The sequence below is a fragment of the Myotis brandtii genome, unplaced genomic scaffold (genome assembly GCF_000412655.1).
Source record: "Myotis brandtii unplaced genomic scaffold, ASM41265v1 scaffold316, whole genome shotgun sequence".
Classification (NCBI taxonomy): domain Eukaryota; kingdom Metazoa; phylum Chordata; class Mammalia; order Chiroptera; family Vespertilionidae; genus Myotis; species Myotis brandtii.
This window is the reverse complement of record NW_005362116.1, coordinates 723,827-749,375: the sequence shown is the minus strand read 5'-3', so window position 1 is coordinate 749,375 and position 25,549 is coordinate 723,827. Positions and strand designations below refer to the sequence as shown.

The 25,549-nt window shown below is 43.7% G+C and overlaps 1 protein-coding gene across 5 annotated transcripts in view; it reads right to left on the bottom strand.

The window, feature by feature from the left end:
• The window catches only part of CACNA1D (calcium channel, voltage-dependent, L type, alpha 1D subunit), a 300,517-nt gene that overhangs the window by 136,830 nt on the left and 138,138 nt on the right, over positions 1 to 25,549 (bottom strand). For all 5 annotated transcript variants that reach the window (XM_005870306.2, XM_005870304.2, XM_014542942.1 and 2 more), the window contains exons 4-7: positions 20,784 to 20,923; positions 11,246 to 11,388; positions 7,010 to 7,162; positions 6,278 to 6,474 (exon numbers count right to left, since the gene is read on the bottom strand). In XM_005870306.2, the coding sequence (XP_005870368.1) occupies positions 6,278 to 6,474; positions 7,010 to 7,162; positions 11,246 to 11,388; positions 20,784 to 20,923 (633 nt within the window). The remainder of the gene's footprint in view (positions 1 to 6,277; positions 6,475 to 7,009; positions 7,163 to 11,245; positions 11,389 to 20,783; positions 20,924 to 25,549) is intronic.

Sequence of the window (25,549 nt, the reverse complement as noted above, 5' to 3'; positions counted from 1 at the left end):
GACAGCATTCTATACATTTAATGAAACATTTACTTAGATTCAAATCAGAGACAACAGTAGCCAATACATTTTCATTATATATTACACACACACACACACACACACACACACACACACACACACACACAGACACAGAGGCATCAAAGCTTTCAGGGCAAATGAGAGCCAACTTTGGCCACCGGTAGGGCAATCAGCTGGGATTTGGCTTTCCTCACAGGAAGCTGCCACCATTAGGGCTTTTCTGAAAGGATCTTGGTAGAGGACAAAACTACTGCTTCCCTGAAAATTATTTCCTCCTCTGTCCCAGTTGTTAGTACTTTTTTTGCTTTTGAAATTTGGGATGGTGGAAAAGTCTTAGTTATAGAGACAAACTGGCAACATTTGACTCTATAAATTCTATTCTTTAAAAAAAACACACACACACACTAAAATAATAACTTTCCATTGGGAGCCAACCTCTCCAAGGAAACCTACCTCCCTAAATCTGAATGGCCCTCAATCAGTGAGTCAAGCACAGCTAAACTAATGCAAAGCAGGCGAGCGCTCAGAAGTCAGCGAGCTGACATGCTCCAGGAAATGAAATTTTCATGCCTGCACCACAGGAAGGACCCAGGAGAAGGAGAAGCACTATCCCCCATACCTACCCTGGATGACCCCGCCTGGAAACCTGGCTTCATCTAGAGCAGCGGTTCTCAACCTGTGGGTCAAGACCCCTTTGGCAGTCGAACGACCCTTAGACAGGGGTCGGTCACCTAACCACGGGTCCTCAAACTACGGCCCGCGGGCCACATGCAAATACAAATATTGTATTTGTTCCCATTTTGCTTTTTTACTTCAAAATAAGATATGTGCAATGTGCATAGGAATTTGTTCATAGTTTTTTTTTAAATTATAGTCCGGCCCTCCAACGGTCTGAGGGACAGTGAACTGGCCCCCTGTTTAAAAAGTTTGAGGACCCCTGCCTAAGACCATCCTGCATATCAGATATTTACATTACGATTCATAACAGTAACAACATTACAGTTATGAAGTAGCAACGAAAATAATTTTATGGTTGGGTCACAACATGAGGAACTGTATTTAAAGGGCCAGAAGGTTGAGAACCACTGATCTAGAGGAACCCCATGCCCCACTGTGGGACAAGCTTCTGTGGGACAGTCAGACATGGCCTCCCCGACAGACACCCCCAGGAGGGTTTGGTCATGAGCAGCTTTCATGCTGGAGCAAACAGGTGCTTTAAGGTTCACGGCCGGATGGAACTTTCCAACAGCACAGGTCAGTGTTAAATTGGGCAAACGCTTCTCCCAGGAAGGAGATGCTGAGGGCCAGTTGGGGACGACAGGAATGACCCCAGGCCCGACTTTGCTGGAACACCCAGCACCTCTGGCCCACAGAACTATACCTAGTCTGGGCCAACGCATGGCTCTTGCCTTGCAGGTACAAGCCCTTCGGACTTTAAGCATGTGCTTTCCTCCACACTATGTGGCTCCAGGTTTCAGCTTTACAGAATGAGACTCGTGCATTTCACTGTTTGCCTCACACAGAAGCCAAACAGGAAAAGAGAACATTAAAAAAAATTACCTAACATCTGTTACTGAAGTCTAGGGAAAGGGCATTAAATCCCTTATGAAACACCTGTTTGGCCACATGAAAACTGATGTGCTTAATAGAACTCATATCAGTCTGCACATCTTACATTGGCAATTAGAGTAATGAATGAGCCGAGGCCATGGCTGCAATTGTTGATCTAATTAAGCTGGATAAACTAATTTCAGCAGGAAGGCAGAGGGTAATTCTTCCAAAGCAGCTACGCCACCAAACTTATTTAAAAACCCATGTGTGGAGGACAAGAAGACAGGCTGCTTGGTGTAGTGGCCAGAGCCCAGCCTGGAGGCAGGACCTTCCACAGGGACCTCTCTGGGCTGCTTCCTCTCTATTGGAACAGGAGTGCGTACGACAGGAGAGAGCATGCTCACAGGATGGGAGAGAGCTGTCCAAGTCCAGGACTCCCACCAGGAGACCTCGCATTTCAACAGCTCTGGCCAAGTCAGTGGGCTGAGCCCTCTGCTTCACCCCTTCATTTGGGCCTCAGTCTTGTGTTGTCTGCTCCACGTGGGAGGAAACTTTCGTTTTTAAGGAAAGACCTTTATAATTTCTTAGGAGTGTTTGACAGATCCAGATTTGCTCAAGTCAGAAATATCACCTGGAATGATCACTGGAGGCCGGGGGCGAGGCTAAAGCTAAACAAAGGCCACAGGAGACTCTAATCCCCAGACATCAGGGAAGAGAAGCAGAGCTCAAGCTTCGAGGCCAGTCTTTCTCCCAACTAAACCTTCTCAACCCAATCTCTTCTCAGAGGCCAGTGTTTCTCAGACCTTATATACACAGGACAAATCAGAACTGGCAAGCTGTTCCCCAAAATACCCACATGAACATAGAGGCACTAGTTGGGATTTTGTCTGCAAGGTCTTTATTCACAATGGGGAAATGGGCATGAGCTGAAGCATTTCAATTTAGATTGCTTTTTGAAATATTTATATCAAAGTTATCATGTGGAGCCACCTGGTGCCCAGGGAATAATATTCTATTGGGTGTCAGTTTTCCCTTACTTCAAAGGTTGAGATGCATATTCATGTCTCCAATTAAAGGCCATCCTAAAACTACTGGAAACACCACTGGATACCCGGGATGCTGGCTGTAGGTAGATTCCCTGAGCATGGAATAAGAGAAAGGTACAGGAAGGCAAGCACTTGGCCAACTAGAGAGGAATTGCCAGGTACCCTGAAGGAAGTCAATAGTTGACCATGAGAATACCCCGTTAGAGCCTGACAGCCAGCGACTCCATAGGTGCCTTCACTGAAAAGAGCTTGGCAATAAGGCAAAAGGCCACATATAATTTATATGGACAGCTCTCTCCTGAAACCAATACTTTTTAAATTAATTTCTTACATTCAAAAACATGTCCTCTGAGTTAAAGGAGAAAAATAAAAAAGAATCATGTAGTCTTGTTCTGCATCTTAAAGACAAAAAATTTAAAGCCCAAAGAGCCCCAGTGACCTGTCCAAGGTCAAACACCAAACCCTCGCCCAGCTCTAATGTTCTTTCCTTGCACTATACCCTTCTGCCTCTGTGGCCAACAAATGGGTGTGAGTCAGAAGACAGCTTAATTATGTTTATGGAACTCAATTTATAGAAGCTCCATTAATAACTTCTTTTTCCACCAGAGTTAATAATCCCACTCCCCACACATCCATAAGGTTCTGTTCTAAGTGGGTCTTTCTGAATATCAGGCATACCTGTACTTTCCTTCTCAAGACCATTGGCAAGACTCTCTTGAGATCTGAGGTCTCAATGAGCTTGGGAACACTGACTGAATATAAACCTGACAAGATGCACATAATCCCTGGCAAAGACTTTGTCCACCATATACAAACACCCAAAGGATCGGAAAATTTGCTTGCCATCAATATTTAAAATCAAATCTCCTTAGTTATCTCTTAAGATGTTTCCTTGATACCCTAGTTGTGGATAAAAATTAATATTTAAACATGGCCCCTCTACACTGAGGCAATGAAGAGTAATAGTAATTAGTATTCGCTGTGCTGGGCATGGATGTTCTGTTCTGGAACAGCTATGTGGCTTCCAGCTGACTGTGGCCCATAACATATTAAGAAGGCTGGGTGCCTTGCCTGCCTATCTCTATGATGTAATCAACAGGTAATTAAAAACAACCTGATGTGTTTCAGAGACTAAGATCTTGGTGAAGATGGTGGAAGACGTGACTTTGCTGCCCCAAATGTTACAGAAGGGTGGAGGAATACCAAGGAGAGAGTGCTGGATTCTAGTCTAGACCAGGGGTCGACAAACTATGAGCTGCAGGTCAAACCCACCCAGCCACCTGCTTTTGTACAGCATTTGAGCTAAAAGTGGCATTTACATTTTTAAATGGTTAAAAAAATCAAAAGAGTATTTTATGACACGTGAATGTTATACAAAATTCAAATTTCAGTTTCCATAAAAATGGTTTCATTAGAAACCATCTGTCTTACATGTTGCCAATGGCTACTTCTGAGCAACCCGGGGCAGAGGGCAGAATTGAGTAGTTGTGACACAGACATTATGGCCTGCAAGGCCAAATACATTTACTATCTGGCCCCTTAGAAAAAAAGAATATATACCCACATTCTAGATCAAGGACTACAACCTCTTGCTGTAGGACCCTAGGGATGTTCAGTGATCTCTCTATATTCCACTGTGTCCATCTTCAAAATCCCAGACTTTCTATAAAGGGATATAGGCTGGGATAATATTAATAAATTATGTGTGTTCCTCCATTGAAATAAAGATGTCATGTAGTTCATAGAGACTATAATTATTATATTGTTAAATTATTAACTCTGATTGTCATATTAACAATAGAGATTACAATAACATGATCTTGGGTGATACTGCAAGGTTCTCAGGAAGGCAAGTGGAAACTCGTTTCTGGGCACATGGAGTTTTCTCTCCTTTAATCTCACACTCCCAGAGGTTTCACTTGCTTGACAAAAGGAAACTGTCATGTGAGGATGTGCAGAAATATAACATAAAGCATAAAATTGTCAATTAGTCAAGGCATGTTGGATCAGTGGTGAACAATTTACCATGACTAGAGAGAACAACAAAGTTGAGAGGATCACAGATTATTTTTAATCAAAATGCTGTTTTCTGTACTGCTTGGAGGAAGGATTAGAGTTTGGGCTATTTGGGTGATGGTTTTTGGATTTACCAGAAATTTCAAGGGAAATCTGGGAGTGAGACCTCAACTAATCTAACCAGGAGTTGCGAATTTTTAAACGATACTAGTGAAAAGGAACCCTTTGTTTAATTTGAGGGTCCCCTTGCATGACCAGGGTCTTGGTTCATCCAATATAATCTCCCTCCTTCGTCCTCTCCATGAAAGGCATTGACATATAAACAATAGATGTGCATACACACACACACACACACACACACACACACACATACACACACTCCTATAACAACAAGAAAAAGGAGAGAAAAGGGGAGAAACAAGGAATAACATGCTGGTGCTGCTTAAGCCTTATTACCAAACTAGACACAGACTTCGGGGTTGAAAATAAAAACATACCCTCCCTGCCTAACATTGAGGACAGAGGGACTTCTATAATCCTGTAAGCATGTGGTCACTGGTGAAGGGAAGCAAAAACCTACTATAACCATCAGATGCTCTGTTCTCTGAAGTTACAGAGTAATATGAAATCCTATAAAGCGTCTAAAATTTAAAGGCTACATCTCAATCTGCAGGCCTTCTCGCTAGAGACTGCCCATTCAAGAGGCATTGTATTACTATGAATTGCCTTTTAACAAGTTATTATTGGAATCCCGGTTAATCTCATTTGGATTTTGGTTTAGCCTCAAAATCTACATGTCAGCTGTTTTTCCCAGCAACTCTGTGGCATGGAAAATAATTTCTAAACTTCTGTGAGCTTGTTCAAATTCTACCAAACAAATAAACAAACAGGCTCAGCTCTGGGAAATGGCTGTTGAAATGCTACCACTCTTCATTTATGGCCAAGCCTCCTGGCACTGTCTGGATCAAGAAGAACCAGACTCCAGCCATCGAAGGGGTGTCCCCCTGTTTTCACGGCCAGCTGGATGGATCCCCACTCCATTTCTACCCTCTCTGCCAGAGTTCTTTGGCTCCAAAGAGAAAGGAAGAGAGAACTAAGGGCTTGTGCTGGGCTGATTTATATGGTACTGAAGAGGCAAGGGAAATATAATAGGGGAAAAAACCCATTTTGGCTTTAGGGCTGTGCTAAGTTATGGAAAGCATGAAAGGTATGCAATTTATGTTCCCTATCTTCCGTTTAGGAGACTAGTAAAGCAACCTTCCTTTGTGTATAAAAGAACAATTTTAGCCCATGAAGCCTCTTCACCTGGGAAATAACTCCTGGCTCTCTAAGAGCTTACTGGGGCCAGCCTGGCCTTCTGGGCTCCTCCAGGAAGGGGCCACTAGGCACACTCAGCAAGCACTCCCCAGGCAGCCCAGGGGCGTGGAGGGAGCCAACACTGGCCTCCGGCTCTCTAGAATGGACACTAAATGCCTGAGGAGGAAAGATGATGAGTCTTGCTGAGTGAAGAGAGGGTCTGCTTCCCTTCCCCAAAACACTGACTTCCAGGGTTTCTCTTTCAGTCAATTCCCCAATGGCTCTAGCTAACGCAACTGTCATCCAAAGAAAGAACACTCCACCAGCTCCCTCCCCACACTGCTTACCCAGTAGAGCACGTCTGTCCAGCCCTCCATGGTGATGCACTGGAACACGGTGAGCATAGCAAAGGCAAAGTTATCGAAGTTGGTGATGCCTCCGTTGGGGCCAACCCAGCCACTCCTACACTCCGTGCCGTTAACTATACACTGGCGTCCATTCCCTGAGAACGCACATGGCGCTGGGTCCTCTTCAGCTACGATATCTGCAAGCAGAGCAAGAAGGCTTCACCACCCAAGAATGAACATCAGGATGCCCAAGCCTGAGGAGGCCGAGCCCCCTTGCTTCCTCCCATCTCTGCTGTCTCCGAATCCCACTTGGCCTTCAAGGTCGGCTCCACACAGTGCCTCCTCCGTGGAGTTTGCCATTTCCTGTACTCACAGCACCTTTTCTTTCCCTGGGCTCTCCCCTCTGTGCTCACTCATAGCACCTTTCTCTCCTCGTGCTCCCTGGCAGCACCTTTCTCAAGTCTGTATACAATGCCACTAATTCGCCTCATGTTCTAATTTTGGGGGGTCCCTCGTCTTGCTTGCCAGGACACATTATACAGGAAATCAGGACCAAAAAGGAGATTTATTTTGAACATAATTCACACTAGGAACTGGCCCAGTAAATTTACTGGTACATTTGGCTTGTTCTTTTTTTTCTCACTCTCATTTTGCTTTAGATTTTTCTCAAAACCACAAAAGTTGTTTGGGAGGAAATAAAAAGTTGGGTGAGCGACCATTTTCATTACTCACCTGAGTCAGCAAAAAAACATGTTTTGTGCATTTTTCCAATAAAAAGTTCCAATCCTATAATAGCATAGATTATGATTACAAATAATACCAAAAGGGCTATGTGAAGGAGGGGAACCATGGCTTTTATAATGGAGTTCAGGACAACTTGTAAACCTAGGAGAGAGAGAAATAAGTTTGTGAGCCAGGAAGAAACTTCAGTGATGCAAATATATAATTCTTAATGGCGCCGGCTTTGCATGTCACACATAGTAATAAGACTCAAAGAGATATCTCAAAGCTTTCAATTAGCGTTAATCTGGATGTGAAATAAGTTAAAATGAAAACTTAAAGATCACTTGACAGATGGGGAAGGCCTAGAGAGGGGACTGTCCAGTATCAAAGTTAGTCATTCATGCATGCATTTGTTCATCCATTCAACAAAGTTCCTTGAACATCTACCACGTGGCAAGCATCAGGTTAGTTCTTTGGGAGATATGAGGATGCATTACATAATGTGCCTTCTCTCAAAGAGCTTGTATTCTAGGAGGAGACATAGGAATTAAATGCAAATGAAAGGTAGCACACAAATGCTGTATGAGTAACATCAGTCACAATTACACATCGTTTCTGAGTGGGGAGGAGAAAGAGGACTGGGTGGCAGCCTCCTTTCAGCAGGGCCTGGGTCTGAGGAGGGTGATTTCCACAGGTGGGCAGGGGAGAGGCTATGCCAGGCAGAGGGGAGAGTGCACCAAGCACACAGAGGTGAGCCAGCGCTATATGGGCTCGGGATGGGGAGCCTTGGCTGGTGAGAACTAGTGGAAAGGAATATCAGGAAGGAAAAGCAGCCTGCAGCTAGGTAGCTCTGGGCTTGGAATCTGGGCTACAGGACCGTCCTTAGACTGTTTGTGAAAGGCAGCCTCTTTAGCAAGACGAATGGGGCAGCAGTAGGCAGGATCGGTGGAGACCAGAACTCAGCAACTGAATTTGAGGGAGAAGAAGGTACCTATGGAGGCAGGGTCATGGGGAAATCCTAGTGCCCAGCCAAAAAAAAAAAAAGGCATGTCAAAAGGAGGCTCTCCTGGAATGAGGGAGGCAGGAGACAAGCAGAGGAAGGAGAGGGTGAGAGCAACTCAGAACCAGTGAGTCGATCACAGCACAGCATGAAGAGGAAAGCATGCTGCACCCTGGGCTTGAGAGATGGGGAAGGGACACAAAAACCTGGAGGCTGTCCATGGAGTAATACTCAGAGCCATGGTATAGGAAGAGAAAGAGGGAGAATGTAAAGGGGGATGGTGGGTGGGAGGAGGCAGAAGACTGAGGGACAGTGATGGCCAGGAGACCAGAACTCACCTAGAACCTGACCTCCACGTTTAGTCCTACCTTCTTCCCACCACCCATGACTACAGCTTCTCCTCTGCACAGTTCACTCTCCTCTTTATTCTCTTTCCCTTCCCCTCCCTACTCTCCCTCCCCACTGTCTCACCTCATTCAAACAGCCCTTTTCTAATATCCTCTCACTCTCCCAATACATACTCAAAGAATGAAGGAATATAACCTGAGATGCTAGAATTAAATAAGTTAGAAATCAGAACACACCAAGTAGAGAGAAGAATACTTATGAGCAATAAGAAAGATGGGAAAGAGGTGGGGGACTGGTTGGGGAGGGAAGGCTAATCAGAGGATTTCAGACTCGCAAGGAGCCCATCTTTCCAAGACCCTCATTATGACCCAAATCCTAGGTACTGCCTTTGGATGTTTAAGTGCTCAAATGGTTTCTTTTTGGGGAAAATGATCATTAAGATGATTGCTAATGTTTTCATCTTCTAGAAAGAATAGACAGCGGGGGAAAGAAAACACCTGCTTTAATCCAATCGGATAGGGGTTTTTTTGTTGTTGTTTATTTTTTAGATGTGGATAGGCCATCCCAAATCACCACTCAGCAGTTAGCTCTTCTCAATTCCACGGCAGTGAGCCATGTGTTTCACGAATATGTTTATATTTAAGGCTCTACTGTACTTTAGATTGGCCACATTTGTGAGATAATGAAGCTGTATCTCAATTCGAATTGTACACTTTTATGTGACATTAAGCTCCTTTGTATATTGTCGATGTGTACAGAGCTCACGGGGGCTCTGATCACGGAGGCAGAGGGGTGACGTGGAAAGAACACCAGGAACTGGGAGACTGTGGGTCTGGCCTGTTGGCCACCCACCGGCTACAGGAACCTCAACAAGTCACTACCCCTTGGCGGGCCTCAGCTTCCTCATGTAAAGGTGATGCTGTTGGGCGGATGCTCTCTAGGGGTCTTTCCCACTGGGATGGTCTGGGATTCCGATAAACACTCATCAGTTAACTGTGTGTGGGTGGCTAAGGGCTCCACAGATGTCTCTACTCTCTTCTGAAACATGCATTTTTTTACCTTCCACTCGATAAATACATACACTCACACACACACACACACACACACACACACACACACACAGAATCCTGTCTTATAGGACAGTCTCAATTCTCTTTAGAAATGACTAGACATTTCCCAGGTAAGTGTCAACAGCCACACTTTCCCAGGCCTCTTTAACCATTTCAGGTACTTGAGAAGAAATCACCGGGCCACAGAGGCCAACCAGCATGGGAAACAGCATGAGCCAGAGCCCCCGACCCCTCTCCCCAAAGCCCACTGGGTCTGATGAGAGGCTTGGGTGTTCCCTCCAGGGCGGTTAAAATACGGCTGAAAATTTCTCACACAAGACTCAGGTCCCTTTCTCCCTGCTCATCCCTAGGAGAACGTGATGCAGACCTCGGTCAAGTTTCAAAGTGGTATTTTGGGGGGAAAAGGAAGAAACACAGTTTGGCACTGGTTCCTGAGAGGCTGTGGGGGCACTGGACTAGTCATTTAGTGACAAGCTCATGAGGCAAGGGAGCCAGACCTGGCCGAGTAAGTGCCGAGTTCTCACCGCCGTGCACGCAAGCCGCAGCACACACCCAGGCAGGCTCCCTGCCATTTGCTGGGGGGGTGGGGGTGGGGGGCTGGTTACTTGGAAATTAGATTAAGCTGTAACAACTACATCTGAAAGAACGTGTTTGCTCACTGAACTTCTCATGTAACCATGTTCCACCCTAACAGAGCCAGTCATTTCCAAGGTATTCCTATTTTTCTCAATTGCTTCCAGACAGTTCTGTGGTTTTGACTTGTGCTGATCTTTTTCAATGAAAATAAATGAACCATCTGGAAAAACAAGTACACATAAAACACCACTTCCTACATTTTAAAATGTTAAATTTGGAAAGGGTGTTTTCTTCCAGAGAATTTCTGGTGCGTTCTGAGCGCCAACAGGTTTAATAAAAACTCACAGGGACTTGCTGGAGGAGCCAGACCATGGTCTGTGTCCTTCTGACGGCTTTCCGAGGGTGGAACACAGGCACGGCCTGCAGGCCCGATCCTCCCGCCCAATTCCTGGGAAAGGTGCTAGGACGCCTACCCTGAGGTCCCCAGCAGGGGAGGGGGTGTCCCATCAGGAACAGAGCCCCGGGAGGCACACCCCACACCCCTTATGGAAGCAGCAGCCTGCGCTCCCGGCCAGGGCACAGACAGGACATCTGTTCCCACTCGGGTGGCACTCAGCCTGGCCTGGTCTGCAGCAGGCAGCACACGAGGGCCTGGCACACACAGGCAGCGTCGCCAAGTGCACAGCGATGACACCTCTCACCCCGAGGGGCTCCTTGTGCTCCAGACCTCGTGCTGGGCTCTCCCTGCACTATCTCCAGTCTTTACACCACCTTCCAGCAGGTTCTCGCCTGCCCTCCTTGCAGGGGGGTGGGTTGGGGGGGGGGGCACGAAAGCATTCGCCTCTCCCCAGAGCGGGACAGGCACAGTCCCTGAGAGCAGAGAGCCGAGTTTTTGGAAGTGCAGCCCCCGTCACTCCTCACATTGAAGAGAGGCCGGGAGTGGAGCCCTGGATAAGCCACCACTTTCGGAGGAGGTGACGGCCAGGGTGCTGTCGCAGAAGGAAACCAGACTCGAATCAGGAAGCCTGTACTCAGGCCTCATGCCACCACTTGCTCCGTCTCCTCTTTTACAAAGTCGGGATGGCACATGGCTGCCAGCCCCTCTCGGGGCTGTCACGGGATCCAGCGACAACACAAGCCGACTGGGCCAGGCCACCGCAACTCACCTGCAGCACTCGGCTCACATTCCTGAGACCCACCCAGAAGGGAGAAATCAACAACACCCGGCTTTAGGAAACAAAGCGTGCTTACTGGGCACTCCTGATACTAGTCGCAGTGGCCGTAACACCCGAAAGGCGCGGAGGGCTTTGACGTCAAAGCCTCCTGATTTGCCACCGGAGTGGTTACCGCCTTCTGTTTCTTTGGTTAATTGTTCCAAAATTACGCTAAACAACCTGAAAGAAGAAGAGAGGAAGAAACGTTAGAGTCTGTCACCCAGGGAAGCAAAACAGGATGATAGCAGTAGTTATTTCTGAACAAGGGCTAATTCTGCGTGGCTGCTGCTTAAATAAAGGGAAAGCAAGGCCAAGGCAAGATCCGGGCTGTGACCCCGGATGGTGACCCCTGTGTCTAACATGATTTGGGTCAGGGAATGATCTCCCGTTTCCCTACCAAGGGAACATCCTCAGGCAAGTCCACCAGCATGGCAGAGGGGGCTCACTGGGGTCCAACGATGACAAACGGAATTGCCCCATAGGAATAACGACAACCATAATCTAACGGCTGCCATTTCCGAGCACTCACCAGGTGCTGCCTACTCTCCGTACATGATCTCATTAATCCACACAGACCGTTCTGCAGTAGCAATTATTACTAACACCATTTTACAGCTGAGGAATCAAACTTCCTGGGAGCAAGGGACGTGCCCAAGTTCACAAAACCAGTGGCAGAACGAACGCATGGATCCAGGTATGTTGGCCCCATGAGGATGTAGGTTCCATAGGGCAAGGAATTTTAGCCTGTGCTGTTCATTTGTTCATTGAGTCTCTTCTAGCAAACAGTTCCTGATATGTAAGAGGTGCTCAAAAATATCTGATGAATAATTCAATGTATGAATATTGACTTCGAAGTCCCACATCTTCATCGATAAGCTTGCCAATATACCACCTCCACCCTCAAAGGGACGAGTGCGGAATGATGTAAGCCAGAGGCCAGGGAGCTGTGCAAAGGCCAAACGCAGCAACCTGAGGTATGAAGACCAGCATTTCTCTTTTGAAATGTGAATAACATTGTATCTGGCAGCCACGACAAATTTTTTCCTACTCTCAGAAGGTTTTTCGGATAAAGCTGTTTCCAAGCGATCTGCTCGTTTGACAGTTACTTTTGCTCTTTCAAATAAACATTTATTCTTTGGAATTGCTGCTTGTTTTTTTCAGAATAAATATAAATTTGCCCATTTCAAATAGAATCAACTCCGGCCAATCAGATTGTGGGAATGATTGGCCCAGCAACAAAGAAAAGGTTTCTAAAGTTTAATTAGCAGCCAAAGCAGAAACTCGGCCCCCACTGGCACGCCTCTGGATGGCCAAGACACCGCGTCCATAAAACACAGGGTGGTCTGAAGTGCAGCCCTGACCCGGCACAGACATGCCATTCCGGGGCACTTAAAGTCCAGTCGTTTGTTTTAGTAACACTGCAGCAATTAGCAATGAACCCAGGCGGGTGAAGGGGGAACCGAGTCAGTCTCTACCTTTTCAAAGCTTCAGATGACAGGTTTCTCTCATTAGCAGAGTTTTTTAATGACTGTAAACCCCTGCAGCAAGGCTAAAGTTCAAAGTCTCCCTCCAAATAAGTTTATAGCTTCACAAAAACAAAGAAAGAACGGGGAAGAAAGAAAACCTCAAACTTTTCTGAAATGTGGCAGCCACAGGAATTTTCATCCCAAAGGGGTAGGCAAGTAATTTATGCAGGTAGTGACTTAAGATTGCTTTCAAGTGCCAGCGTTTTGCAATGTACACTCTGTGGTCCCTTATCCCCTGTTCTTCAGCAATGTCCTTGAAAACAGGTGAATAATGTCCCTCTCTCACTAGAGGAAGCCGAGTCTGAGAGGGAAGCTGGCTGCTGTTTCCAGACAGCCATGAGTGGAAGTGGTCAGGGGTTGGGGCTGGCTTCCTTCCGGTGAGCTAGGAGGCATTAAAACAAGTCCCTCGCCTTCCCTGGGCTTCAGTGTCCTCTGTGTAAAATGAGAAAATGGGATTAAATGATCCAGAGCCCCACACCCTTCCCATCCTAATATTTTGTGATTCTACTCCCTTCACCACCACCCCCAACCAAAAAAAATGTAACATGTGCCTAAAGAGATAAGGACATGAGGAGAAAGTATTTGATATTAGATTATTAAAAGTTTACCCCAAGCTCTGGCCTGTGTGGCTCAGTTGGTTGAGTGCCATCCCATGCACCAAAAGGTCCCCAGTTCTACTCCTGGTCAGGGGACTTGCCTGGGTTGTGGGCTTGATCCCTAGTAGGTGGCATGCAGGAGGCAGCAATTGCTGTTTCTCTCATATCTGGATATCTCCCCCCGCCCTTTCCCCAAGCCCCATATCCTTCTCTGTCTAAAAATCAATTTAAAAAAACATGAAAAATAATGTACCCTAAGACAGAAGAAAAAAGGCAAGCAGCTACCTAACCTGACTCAAGTCAGAAGCACTAGAATGAGCACTGCATGTCCTTCCTCACAAAGCTTAAATGAAGAGCCTGAATGCTCTGCTCATTGAAAAAATCAGAGGTATGCGATAACTGTGGCTCAGATCAAACGTTCCTAGGCAGGGTACAGTATCAGCTCTGGTAGACCCAATGAGTCCTCCTATGGTCACATTTTAGACATATCAATTCCTTTCCCAATGTCTCTGTTACTAGGAATCTTGACAAAAGCAGGGCATGGCTGACTTGGAATGGAAAATCCATTGGATTGAGATACAGTTTGTAGTTGGAAACTTTAGGGAGTAGGAATTTGATTCCAATGAAGACATTTAATTTTTCACCCTTTTTAACTTTTCTTCCACTCTTTAACTACAATTTAGTGCATATTTTAGAAGAATATTGTAATGTTCTAAAGTTTTTCATATCTAACGAAAAAAAAAAAGACCAAGTCCAGTTCTAATACTTTCACTTCCTTGAATTTTTACTTTTTCAAAAACAATGTTATAGCTGCTAATTTAGAATAAAATACAACCATTTTAAGCATATAATGGCATGTTTTGACAAAAGTATAAGCCTAAGTAATGACCCTACAATCAAAACATCCAGTATCTCCAAAAGTTCTCTCATGCCTGTTGTAGTCTTCCTCCCTCTAAGCACAGCCTTGGGTAGCGGTTGGCTGATTATCAGTTGGGGCTTTTTCCCTTTTCTTGAATCTTATATAAACAGAATCATACAGCTTGTTCTTTTTTGTTTATCTTCTCTTGCTCACCATGTTTTTGAGAGTCATCCAAGTTGTTACATTAATCAGCAGTTCATTTCTTTTTATTGTTGAGTGATACCACAATGACTTACCCATTCACCTGTTGAGAGATATTTGGGTTGTTTCCACCACCTTTTCTCTATTATGAAATAAAGTCTCTTTGTGAACATGTATTTTCCCTTATCTTGACTAAGTGCCTACTAATAATACTGGTAATATGGTCATATGGTAAGTATCTGATTAATATTATAAGAAATTGGCAAACTTTTCCAAAATGATTGTGCCATTTTCCATTTCTACAAGCAGTGTATGAGTTTCAGTTGCTCCATATCTTGGTTAACATTTGGTAGTGTCCATCTTTTTACATTCAGTAATACTAGTGGGTATGAAAATGCTGTCCTTGTGGCTTTAATTTGCATTTCTCTAATTACTAATGATGAACATCTTTTCAGATGCTTGGTGACCATTTACATATCTTCTTTTGTGAAGATCTGTTCATATCTTTTGCCCATTAATGTACTGGGTTGTCTTCTTACTATTGAGTTGTAAGAGTTCTTTATATATTCTAAATACAAATCTTTAATCAGTATGTACTGAGATTTTTTTCCCCAATTGGTGCATAACTTTTTCATTTTCTTCACACTGTCTTTTGAAGAAAAGTTTTCAATTTTGATAAGGTTCAAGTTTTCCATGATTTCTTTTATGGCTAGTGCTTTTTGTGTCCTAAGAAATCTCTGCCTACCCTAAGGTCATAAAGATGTTCTCCTAAACATTTTATAGTTTTAACTTTCACATCTAGGTCTAGGATCTGTTAAGGTAGCATCTATATGCAGTATGAGGTAAGAATGGAGTCTTTTTTTATATATATACGGGGGAAATAGTTGTTCCAGCACCATTTGCTGAAAACAGTTTCCTCAACCCATTGAATGATCAAGGAACCTTTGTCTAAAACCAATTTTATGGGGGAAAAAAATTGCTTTTGGCCTGGTGTGCTCAGTGGTCGAGCGTCAACCTATGAACCAGGAGGTCACGGTTCGATTCCTGGTCAGGGCACATGCCTGGATTGCGGGCTCTATCTCCAGAGTGGGGCATGCAGGAGGCAGCTGACCAATGATTCTCTCTCATCATTGTTGTTTCTATCTCTCTCTCCCTCTCCCTTCCTCTCTGAAATCAATAAAAATAAATTTTAAAAATAAAACCAATTTTATGAGTCTATTTCAAGACTCTATTCTGTTCCATTGATCTTGATGTCTACTCCTTATGTCAATATCACAGTCTTGACTACTTACTGTAGTTTTATAATAAGCCTTAAAATCAGGTTCTAGCTTTGTTCTTAAATATGTCTTTAGCTACTCTAGAGCCTCTCTAATTTCCATTTAAATTTTCAAATAAATTTGTCAATCTATATAACAATCTTGCTGGGATTTAGATTAGGATTCACTCTGCAGCTTAATTTAAGAAGAACTGATATCCTAACAATATGGAGTTTTCTAATCTATGACACTGTACATCATTCCATTTATTTAGGTCTTTTTTAGTTTCTCAGAAAGGTTTAGTCATTTCAATGCACTATCCCTACATATTTCATGTTTGTTAATGCAACAGTAAATAGCAGTCTTTAAAATTTCATTTTCCAATAGTTCATGACTATTACATAGAAATTCTCAGGGTTTTTTTCATACTGACCTTTTACCCAGAAACATTGCTAAATCATTCAGAAAACATAACTTTGTTTGATTTTCATCCTTTTAAATACACTCAGACCTGTTTTATGTCCCCAGATATGTCTCTCTTGGTTAATATTCCATGTACATATGAAAAGAATGTGTATTCTACTCTTGTTGGTGGGATGTTCTAAAAATGTCAATCAAGTCAAGTTGATTGATGGTACTGTCCAAACTTCCCTGTGTCCATAGTGATTTTCTGTCTACATGTTCTATCAACACTCCTCAAGGGTATTAAAATGTACAATCACAACTGTAGATTTGTCTATTCCTCCTTTCAGGTCTATCAGTTTTGTCTTTGTGTATTTTGAAGCTCTGTTATTAGGCACATATATATTTAGGATTATTACATCTTCTGGGATTAAATGACAACCTTTATTATTATGAAATTCTCTCTTTATTTTTGATAATATCCCCTGTTTTTAAGTCTACTTTGTTGGATATTAATATTGCCACTCAGGCTTTTCTTAGTTTTTGCATTTTATGTATTTTTCTGTCCTTTTACTTTAAAATTGTTTGTGTCTTTATATTTAAAGTAGTTTTTATAGACACTATAGAGTGGGGACTTTTCAACATATAAAACCTGATAAACTCTGGGTTCTAATAAGAGTTTATAAATCTGGGTTTAAATCTACCATCTTGTTATTTCTTTTCTGTTGCTCTGTCCATTGTTAGTTTTTTCTTTCTCTGTCTTTTTTGGGTTGAGCTTTTTTAAAAACAAACAAACAAAAAACATTTAATCTCCTCCAATACACGCCTGTTAGTTATAGCTCATTATTTTTCTAGTGGCTCCTTTAGGACAAATGTCAGCAAAAAACTTCTCTAAAGCGCCAGAGAGTATCCCTTGTAGGATTTGCAGGCCATAGAGTCTCCGTCACAACTACTCAACTTTGCCATCCTTACACCAAATAGCCATAGACATGAATGAATGTGACTGTCTTCCAATAAAATTTTATCTATTAAAGCAAACAGCAAGACACTTGTCAATGTGGGGGGAGGAGGGAATGGCAGTAAACCAGATTTGGTCTATGGGCTGAAGTTTGCTGGCCCACACTCCAGGGTTTACAATATACATCTTTAACTTATCACAGTCTACCTTCAAATAATATTTTGTCACTTCACCTACCATACAAGCACTTTGCAGTAGTATATGGCTCTTTTTCCTTGTTCCTGCCCTTTGTACTATTATGTATTTTACTTTTATAGAAGCTATAAGCCCCATAATACATTGTTATTCTTTATGCTTTGAATAATAAATTAATTTAAAAGAGATTTTAAAATGAGAAATGTGTTTTAATATTTATCTAGATAATTACCCTTTCTGACATTCTTTATTCCTTTTTGTAGATCCACATTTCTTTCTGGTGTCATTTTCCTTCAGTGTGAAGATACTCCTTTAACATTTGTTGAGATGCAGATCTACTGGTGATGAATTCTCAGCTTTGGTTTGTCTGAAAAAGTTTTGGGGTTGTTTTTTTTTAATTTCAATTTGGAGATCTCTTCACTGAATAAAAAAATTAGGTTCCCTAGCACTTTAAAGATGTCGCTATAGTGCTTGCTGGCTTGTATAGTTGCTTACAAAAAGTCTGTAACATCTTTTTTCTCCGACTGCTTTTAAGATTTCCTCTTTGGTTTTGAGCAATTCAATTATGATTATAAAGTGCCTTGATGTAGCTTTCTTCATGCTTATTTTGCTTGAATTTCTTGGATTTTTATAGTTTATATTTTTTATTTAGAAAAGTTGGAGCCATTCCTTAAAATATTTTTTGCTGTCTCCCCTCTATCTCCTCTCTTCTGGGATGCCAAATATATGTATGCTAAAGCACTTGATATTGCCCCATGAGTCACCAGGTGTATTCATATTTGTATCCATCATTACTCTTTGTGTTACTGCAATGTCTTCGTGATCCTTGATATTTTTTTCTTCTATTGTGTCTAACCTGCTATTAAGCCAATCCAGAGAACTTTCATTTCAGATATTTGTCAGCTCTCAAAATCCCATTTTTTTTATAATGTCCCATCTTCCATCACTGTAGTCATTCATTCCTTTAAATCCATAAGCATATTTATAATAGCTATTTTTAAAGTTCTGTAAAATAATTCTCTACGAATTCCATCATCTCTGTCATTTCCAGGTCTGTTTCTATTGATGGAATTTCCTCCTGGTTATGGGCCACAGTTCTTCAGATGCCTAGTGATATTTGGCTAGATATTAGACATTGTAAAATGTCTGGATTTTGTTGTCTTCTTTTAAAGAGTGTGGCGTTTTCTTTAATGGGCAGTTAGGTTACTTGCATATCAGTTTTCTCCTTTTCAGGCTTCTTTCCAAACATTATCAGTAAGGGTTTCAGGTAGTCCTTACTCTACAGCAGAGGCTGGCAAATTTATTGCGCAAAGGGCCAGATAGCAAGTACAGGGTGGGGCAAAAGTCGGTTTACAGTTGTTCATATGGAAAATAATACAATAATTAATAATAACCTAAGAATAAACTCTGTGTTTCACATATTCACAACTGTAAACCTACTTTTTCCCCATCCTGTATTGTAAACATTGTGGATCTAAACTACTCAATTCAACTCTGTGAACAAATATATGACACTGTTATAATAAAACCTTATTTACAAAAATCAGTGGCAGGCTGGATTTGGCCTGTTGGCCATAGTTTGTCAACCCCTGCCTGGAGCTAGTTTATCCCCAATACTAATATCCCTCTGGAGTCTCTACTGACATTCCAAGGTGTTCAATGACATCTTTCCACGCTGGTTGGTGTTCCCTAACAGTGTTCTTTGCCTGGCCTCACAGAATCTCACCCCACGTAATTGTAGCTGAACATTCAGTCAAAACTCAAGAGGACCCCAAGGCATATTTATAGAGCTCTTTCTCTGAATAGCTCCCTCCCCTTCCACACTAGGCCTCTCAAATTTCAGCCACCTCAGCCTCCCTGACCTCTTGTTTCTGTCTCAGCCTAACGAGACCACCACACTGTACCTGGTTCCCTCTCTGTGCTGTACTACAGCCTGAAAAATGTCTCCAGGCAGAAAGCCAAGGTGACTGAAGGGTAGGGACAAAGAAATGGAGCTAAGAATCTCCATCCTCCAGGGCCAGGAGAGGCACAGCAAGATTATTCCAGAATCAAGAGATCTGCAAGGTTCCTGCTAGCCATTCCTGTTAGAGTTCACCAGATACAGGAAGGTATGATACATATCTATCACCTATTCATTTTAGCTGCACTACCTTGGCTGTCATACCTTAGATGCCAATATACTATGGTGAGTTTTGCAAAAGCTAACTTTTTTCCCATAAGTCTAATTATCCCACTGGGCCACCATTGCGGATCCCATTTTAACTTCAAAGGTTTGAAATCAGAGGCTCAAAAGTTTTCCCACTCTCCCAATATCCAACTAGATTAGCCTTCCATAAAAAGCCAAAGGATTCATGATAAAAGAATAATCCAAAAGATAAATTATCTTGCTCAACTATAAAAGGTAACTGAACAAGTCATAGCGATGAAAACAGAGAGGTCATTTAACAGTCTCTCTCTCTCTAAGACCAAATGTAATTTTAGGAGCAACCCATTTTGTAGCTGGGTAACGAAGACTCAGCGATGGGATCTAGTTTCTTTTTCCGTGTGGGTATTTGGTCCAAAGATCCAGCATTCCTCCGACACTGATTCGTTTTTCTCTTGCTGGCCACATTTCCAGGTGTGGCAGGACCAGAATAACACAGGCCACTGGTTTTCATTTTACCATTTTCCTTTAAATAAAACTGTTGGTGTCTTCTTCCTGTGACAGGATTTCGGGATAATGCCTGCCTCTCTGCATTTTCTGGCTTATTTCATTTCATGCCAGATATCTGATATTATTCAGACACTTGTTTTGTTATTTAAAATGGGATAGTAGCATGCCAAAGTTTTTCCCCACAAGTCAGCAGAAAGAATTAATAGCTTTGCTCAAGGGATGTTAAACAGCAGAGTACCTCACTGCTATAAGATTTATTACTTTTTTACTATTCTGAGTTTTTTTTAAAAAAACTTAACAGGGTGCTAAATATAAGAGCTCTACACATTTGACTCAAATCACCAGTAGGGCTGGCCTATTTGTGGAAGCCAGAGGCCCTGTAAGATGAACCCTCTCACATCAGGAGCTTAGACTTCCTGCTATAGCCGTTTCTGAAAGCACGAGTAAAAAACATGAGAGATTTCTTTTCTTTTCTTTTTTTTTTTTGTCCTCACCTGAGGATATTTTTTCCATTGATTTCTAGAGAGAGTGAAAGGGTGGGAGGGAGGGGAAAGAGAGAGAGAGAACCATCGATGTCAGAGACACATCCATTGGTTGCCTTCCGCAATGTGCCCTGACCGGGGCTGGGGGTCAAAGTCGCAACCCAGGTATGTGCCCTTGACTGGGAATAGAACCCTCAATCCTTTGGTGCATGGCCTGACGCTATGACCATTGAACCACACCATTCAGGGCAAAACCATGAGAGCATTTCAAATCAGTTCTGCCTGGAGATTGCCAGCAGCATCACCAGTCTTCAAAGAACTCCTGACAGGTCTGGCTGCAATCACCGGCAGAGGAGTAACCACATTTCCTCAAAAGACGCAGTTCTTCTGTCCCTCCTGCCTCCCATTTTCCAAACAAACATCTCCCCCAAAATAAAAGGGACTTACCCTACTATTACTATAACAAAATCCAGTAAATTCCATCCATTCCTAACATAAGCATTAGGATGTAGCAATAATCCATAAGCTATAATCTTCAAAAATGTCTCGACTGTAAAAATAATCAGGAAGGCATATTCTACTTTTTCCTGTGAAGAAAAACAAAGAAAAGGGAGGGGGGAGAAGAAGGAGAAAAGATTTTAAAAATACAGATTAAAATATTAGAATCAATTTCCAAGCATTTTTCTCCAAGTCACATTTTCATTACGAGAAATGGAACCATTTACACTGCACCTGGGCCAGGGAGGCATGTTCCTTCTCACACTGAATTCCTCATAAGCAGCTAAGCATAACCTTCTTTTCACCGGGGGCTGCATGATTGCATTTTGCCACCTGCCCTGATGCATGTGCAATGAGACTGCTAGGACATAACAGGCACGCTTGTTATTTGCACACATTTGCAAAACGCAGCATGTTTCCTCCTGAGGCTGCCAAACCGGGCCCAGAAAAGCACCAGGTGCAGCAAAGATCCCAACGGCAGCTTTGAAGGGAACGTCCTGTGGGAGATGTGTCTGCTTTGACCCTCTCTTGATCGTGGGTTTATATCTGGCTTCTAAGTCAGGGTCAGCTTTGTCAGTGAGCAGCACGGTGACCTTGGCAAAGCCCCACCTCTCCTCTGGACCTACGTTTCCTCATCCACACGCACAGTAATGGGGGTGAATTCAGGATGGGAAGGCCACAGTCTGCTTATCGGCATGCCACCTTTCTCGGATGACCCTGCTGAGTGCTGAGTGGTCACCACGCATGTTCCCAGGCCAGGCTCAACCTTCTCTGCTCAGCAGTCATTCCCACACCGTTGCCACAGACCTCCGAGACTCCGTCCTCGGGCTACATGAACCTGCCCAGATCCAACTCCTGCATCTCCACGGATATAGAAAACACACCCATCAGTATAAAAATGTTGACTTTTTCCTCTTTTTTAAAGGTTTTCTTTATACAACCTCAGCTTTCCTAGAAATATGGGCCGACCGAGATGTGTGTGATTAATTTTACAAGAGGCATTCCCTGGTAAGAAGCTACCTAAATAATAACTAGATGAAAAATCCTCAGGAATGAAACTCTTCCATATGGGCCATAACGTCCTCTACTGATATGAACTCTACACTGGGGACCTGAAGAAAGTCACCAACGTCAGGAAAAAAGGAAGCCAGGAATTCACATATTAAGATGCCTGGTGCACGAGGTCAAGTCGGCCTGGCCCAGGAAACACTTAGTGAGCATCTCTTCTGCTTGGCGGACCCATACCCAGAGCCAGGTAAGAAAAAGTCTCCACTGTGGCCCCCAGCCTCTAAAGGCTTAGCCTGGTGGGGGAAGGGGCAAGGGGCGGTTTCTAACGTGCACACAGAGACAGTGGCCCAGGAAACACTTAGTGAGCATCTCTTCTGCTTGGTGGACCCATACCCAGAGCCAGGTAGGAAAAAGTCTCCGCTGTGGTCCCCAGCCTCTAAAGGCTTAGCCTGGTGGGGGAAGAGGCGAGGGGCGGTTTCTAACGCGCACACAGAGACAGTCCCCAGAGAGGTAAGTGACAAAGAGCAAGTCTGCATCATTAGCCGTCTGATAAGGCCAAAGGGCTCATCCACTTCTCCCCTGCAAGGCCTCTGCTTTGTTACATGTATATGACTGCTCTTTTGCCTCAGCCACCCTGGGCTCGAGCCATCTGCCACCAGTGCTACCCCTCTGCTGCTGGCCAGTTCCAGTCCCCAGCTGAACTTCTGCGTGTCTTCTCATGGCATCCTTCCTCTTTAGCGCCGGGGGAACCATCCAACCACTACAGTACCCCAGCCTTCACCCCCACTCCCGACTCCCCAGTGGTTCTGCCAGAAAACCAGTTTATCGGTTCTTCCTTCCCGGTCCCTGCCATTCCTAACCTGCCCTCAGAGTGCCCTTTCATCCTCAGCACACCGTCATGGCAGCCTAATAGATTCTTTTGTGCAGTGAGCTAGCCAGAGTCCGTGGGTTTTCCATTTTAAAAGTCCAGTTTGATACGCATCCCTATGTTTACCACAGCATGATTTACAATAGCCAAGATATAGAAGCAACCTAGGTATCCATCAATAGATGAATGGATAAAGAAGATGTGGTATATACATACACGGTGGAATATTACTCAGCAATAAAACAGAACGAAATCTTGCCATTTGCAACAACACGGATGGACCTAGAGAGCATTATGTTAAGTGAAATAAATCAAACAGAGAAAGACAAATACCTATGATTTCACTTACATGTCGAATCTAAAAAGAACAAACAAAACAACAAAAACAGACTCATCGAAACAGAGAAGAAAGGTAAAGGGGGGATAAAGATGGAAGGAAACTTGACTTGGGGTGGTGAACACACAGAACAATATACAGATAATGTATTATAGAATTGTACCCCTGAAACCGATATAATTTTATTAACAAATGTCACCACAATAAATCCAATAAAAGTAAAATAAATAAATTTAAATAGTAAAAATAAATAAAATAGAGAACAAACTGAGAGTTGCCAGAGGGGAGGGAGATAGGGGGATGGGTGGAAAAGGTGAAGGGTAGTAAGAGGTATGAGCTTCCAGTTATAACATAAATATGCTACAGGGCTGTAATACACAGCACAGGGAATGTAGTCAATAATATCGTAATAACTTTGCATGGTGTCAGATGGGTACTAGACTTACAAGGGTGATCACAGTGTAAGGTATATAAATGCCAAATCACTATGATGTACATCTGAAACTAATATAACGTTGTATGCCAATTATACATTTTTTAAAGCCTAGCTCCTCCACAGCCTCCAGACCCATGCTTCCTCCAGACCTTCCAAAAAAAAATCAGGCCCTGTCCTGGGGTTCGCTCATCCCATGCACCCCAATCCTTCCTTCAGGCGGTGGAGAACTTCCTTGGCTATGACATCACCGCCTCCCCCAGTCCAGGCTGAGGTGAGCAGGTTGCAAAATGCTCCCAGAGCAGCAGCATGCATTCCCCCTTCCTGCCACACGCAGACCTCCAAGGCCTCTGGTCACTCTCCATACTCCCTGTAACCTCCATGAACACCCGGCCCCTCTCCTGTGCACTGCCATGTCCCTGAGCGGGTGCTGCCATGGGAGGGGCATTCACTCCACTGTGGATGTTCTGAGGAACAGGGGCCCACTTTGCTATTGGGTGGGGAGGAGACACCCAGGAGGGCTTCCGTGAGGCAGTGACGTTAACTTTGAGAGCTAAAAGGAAGAGCTATTCTGTTGTTTTAAGCAGAAGCAACAATCCCTGAAAATAGCAATCTACTGTACTGAAATTAGACCCTGGCCACCAAATGTGGATTTTCAATATGTTTTGGAGACTTTGAGTTCTAAGGGCACAGGATAAGCTGAAAACAGCATGCTGATTTTATAATTTCACTCCCCCTTTTATCCCTTCTGCTTTATTTACTAGGCCAGACAGGGGGAGGAAGCTTTTGCTGCCATCAATATTCATAGCAGTTACATGCCTACGTCAACACAGTGCTATGCTTTAGAGCAGAAAAACAAGACAAGGAACAGAGAGTACACCTACCAACACTGCTTGTTTTTCCTCTTTGGCTTTCATTTATAAGTAATTTTGCCACAATAATACAAGGCCCATTTGTATAACTGAATTGTTGAGGGCTCTTTTATCCCCCTCTCTTGTCCTCTTCTCTCTCCTTTTTATAGAATTTGGTTTCTCTTTTCAGAATCCTCAGTGCACTACTGGATGAAACTGACTACAAGAAATACAACTTGCTTTAATGTGATGCTTTATCACAGAGGTGCTGCCATAAAGCCAACTCAACATCAGCCTGAAGAGCAAGGCAGACCCTCTGCCTAAAAGCCAGTGTCGTCCTGGTCCCCGGTCCTGCTGTTAAAAAGGACTCCTACGCAACAAATGCCCCTCCACGTTAAGCAAATGTCATGTAAAGAACATCTCGCAAAACAACAATTATGGGAAGGGGGGGGGTCATTATTTACTTCACACACACACACACACAAAGTTGCTCATTTGAGGAAAGCATGTTGAGTTAGTCATGTGAGAAGGAAGCCGGATTCCTAACTGGGCGAGGCCGGAGTGGGCACGGAGCTGAGGGGCCGGTGAGGTGTCATGGAGAAGGCATGAAGTCTGTGCAGGATGGAGGAGAGCACGGCGGAAGCAACAGCAGTAAGGATGAAGGAATGGGCTGAAAAGAGGCAGGCAAGAACCCTCCAGAAGTGGACTGGAACCAAGGTGTCCCAGGGCTGGGCTGCCCCTTAAAGTCCTATCCCAGGCTAAACAAAGAGAGTAAATGATCCCTGCACCTCAATGTCTGCATTTGCCAGGCAGAGTCACGTGACAGGGGATCCTGGGTGGGTAGGGCCAGTCAAACCTCCTTTTAAGAAACCACCAGCCCGGCCAATGTGGCTCATTTGGTTGAACGTCATCCCATGCACCAGGAGGTCACTGGTTTTATTCCCAGTCAGGGCACATGCCCCTGTTGTGGGCTCCATTCCTGATAGGGGGTGTGTAGGAGGCAGCTGCAGCCTATCAATGTCTCTCTCATTGATGTTTCTATCTCTCTCTCCCTGTCCCTTCCTCTCTCTGAAAATCAATAAAAACATATTTTGTTAAAAAGCTAGTAGCTAATAAAAAAAAAGAAAAAGAAAGAAAGAAACCACCAATTCCTCTTAATCAGATACCAATCTATCTATATATGAATAAAAGTCCCTCATGAGACCTCAAGCCACCAAA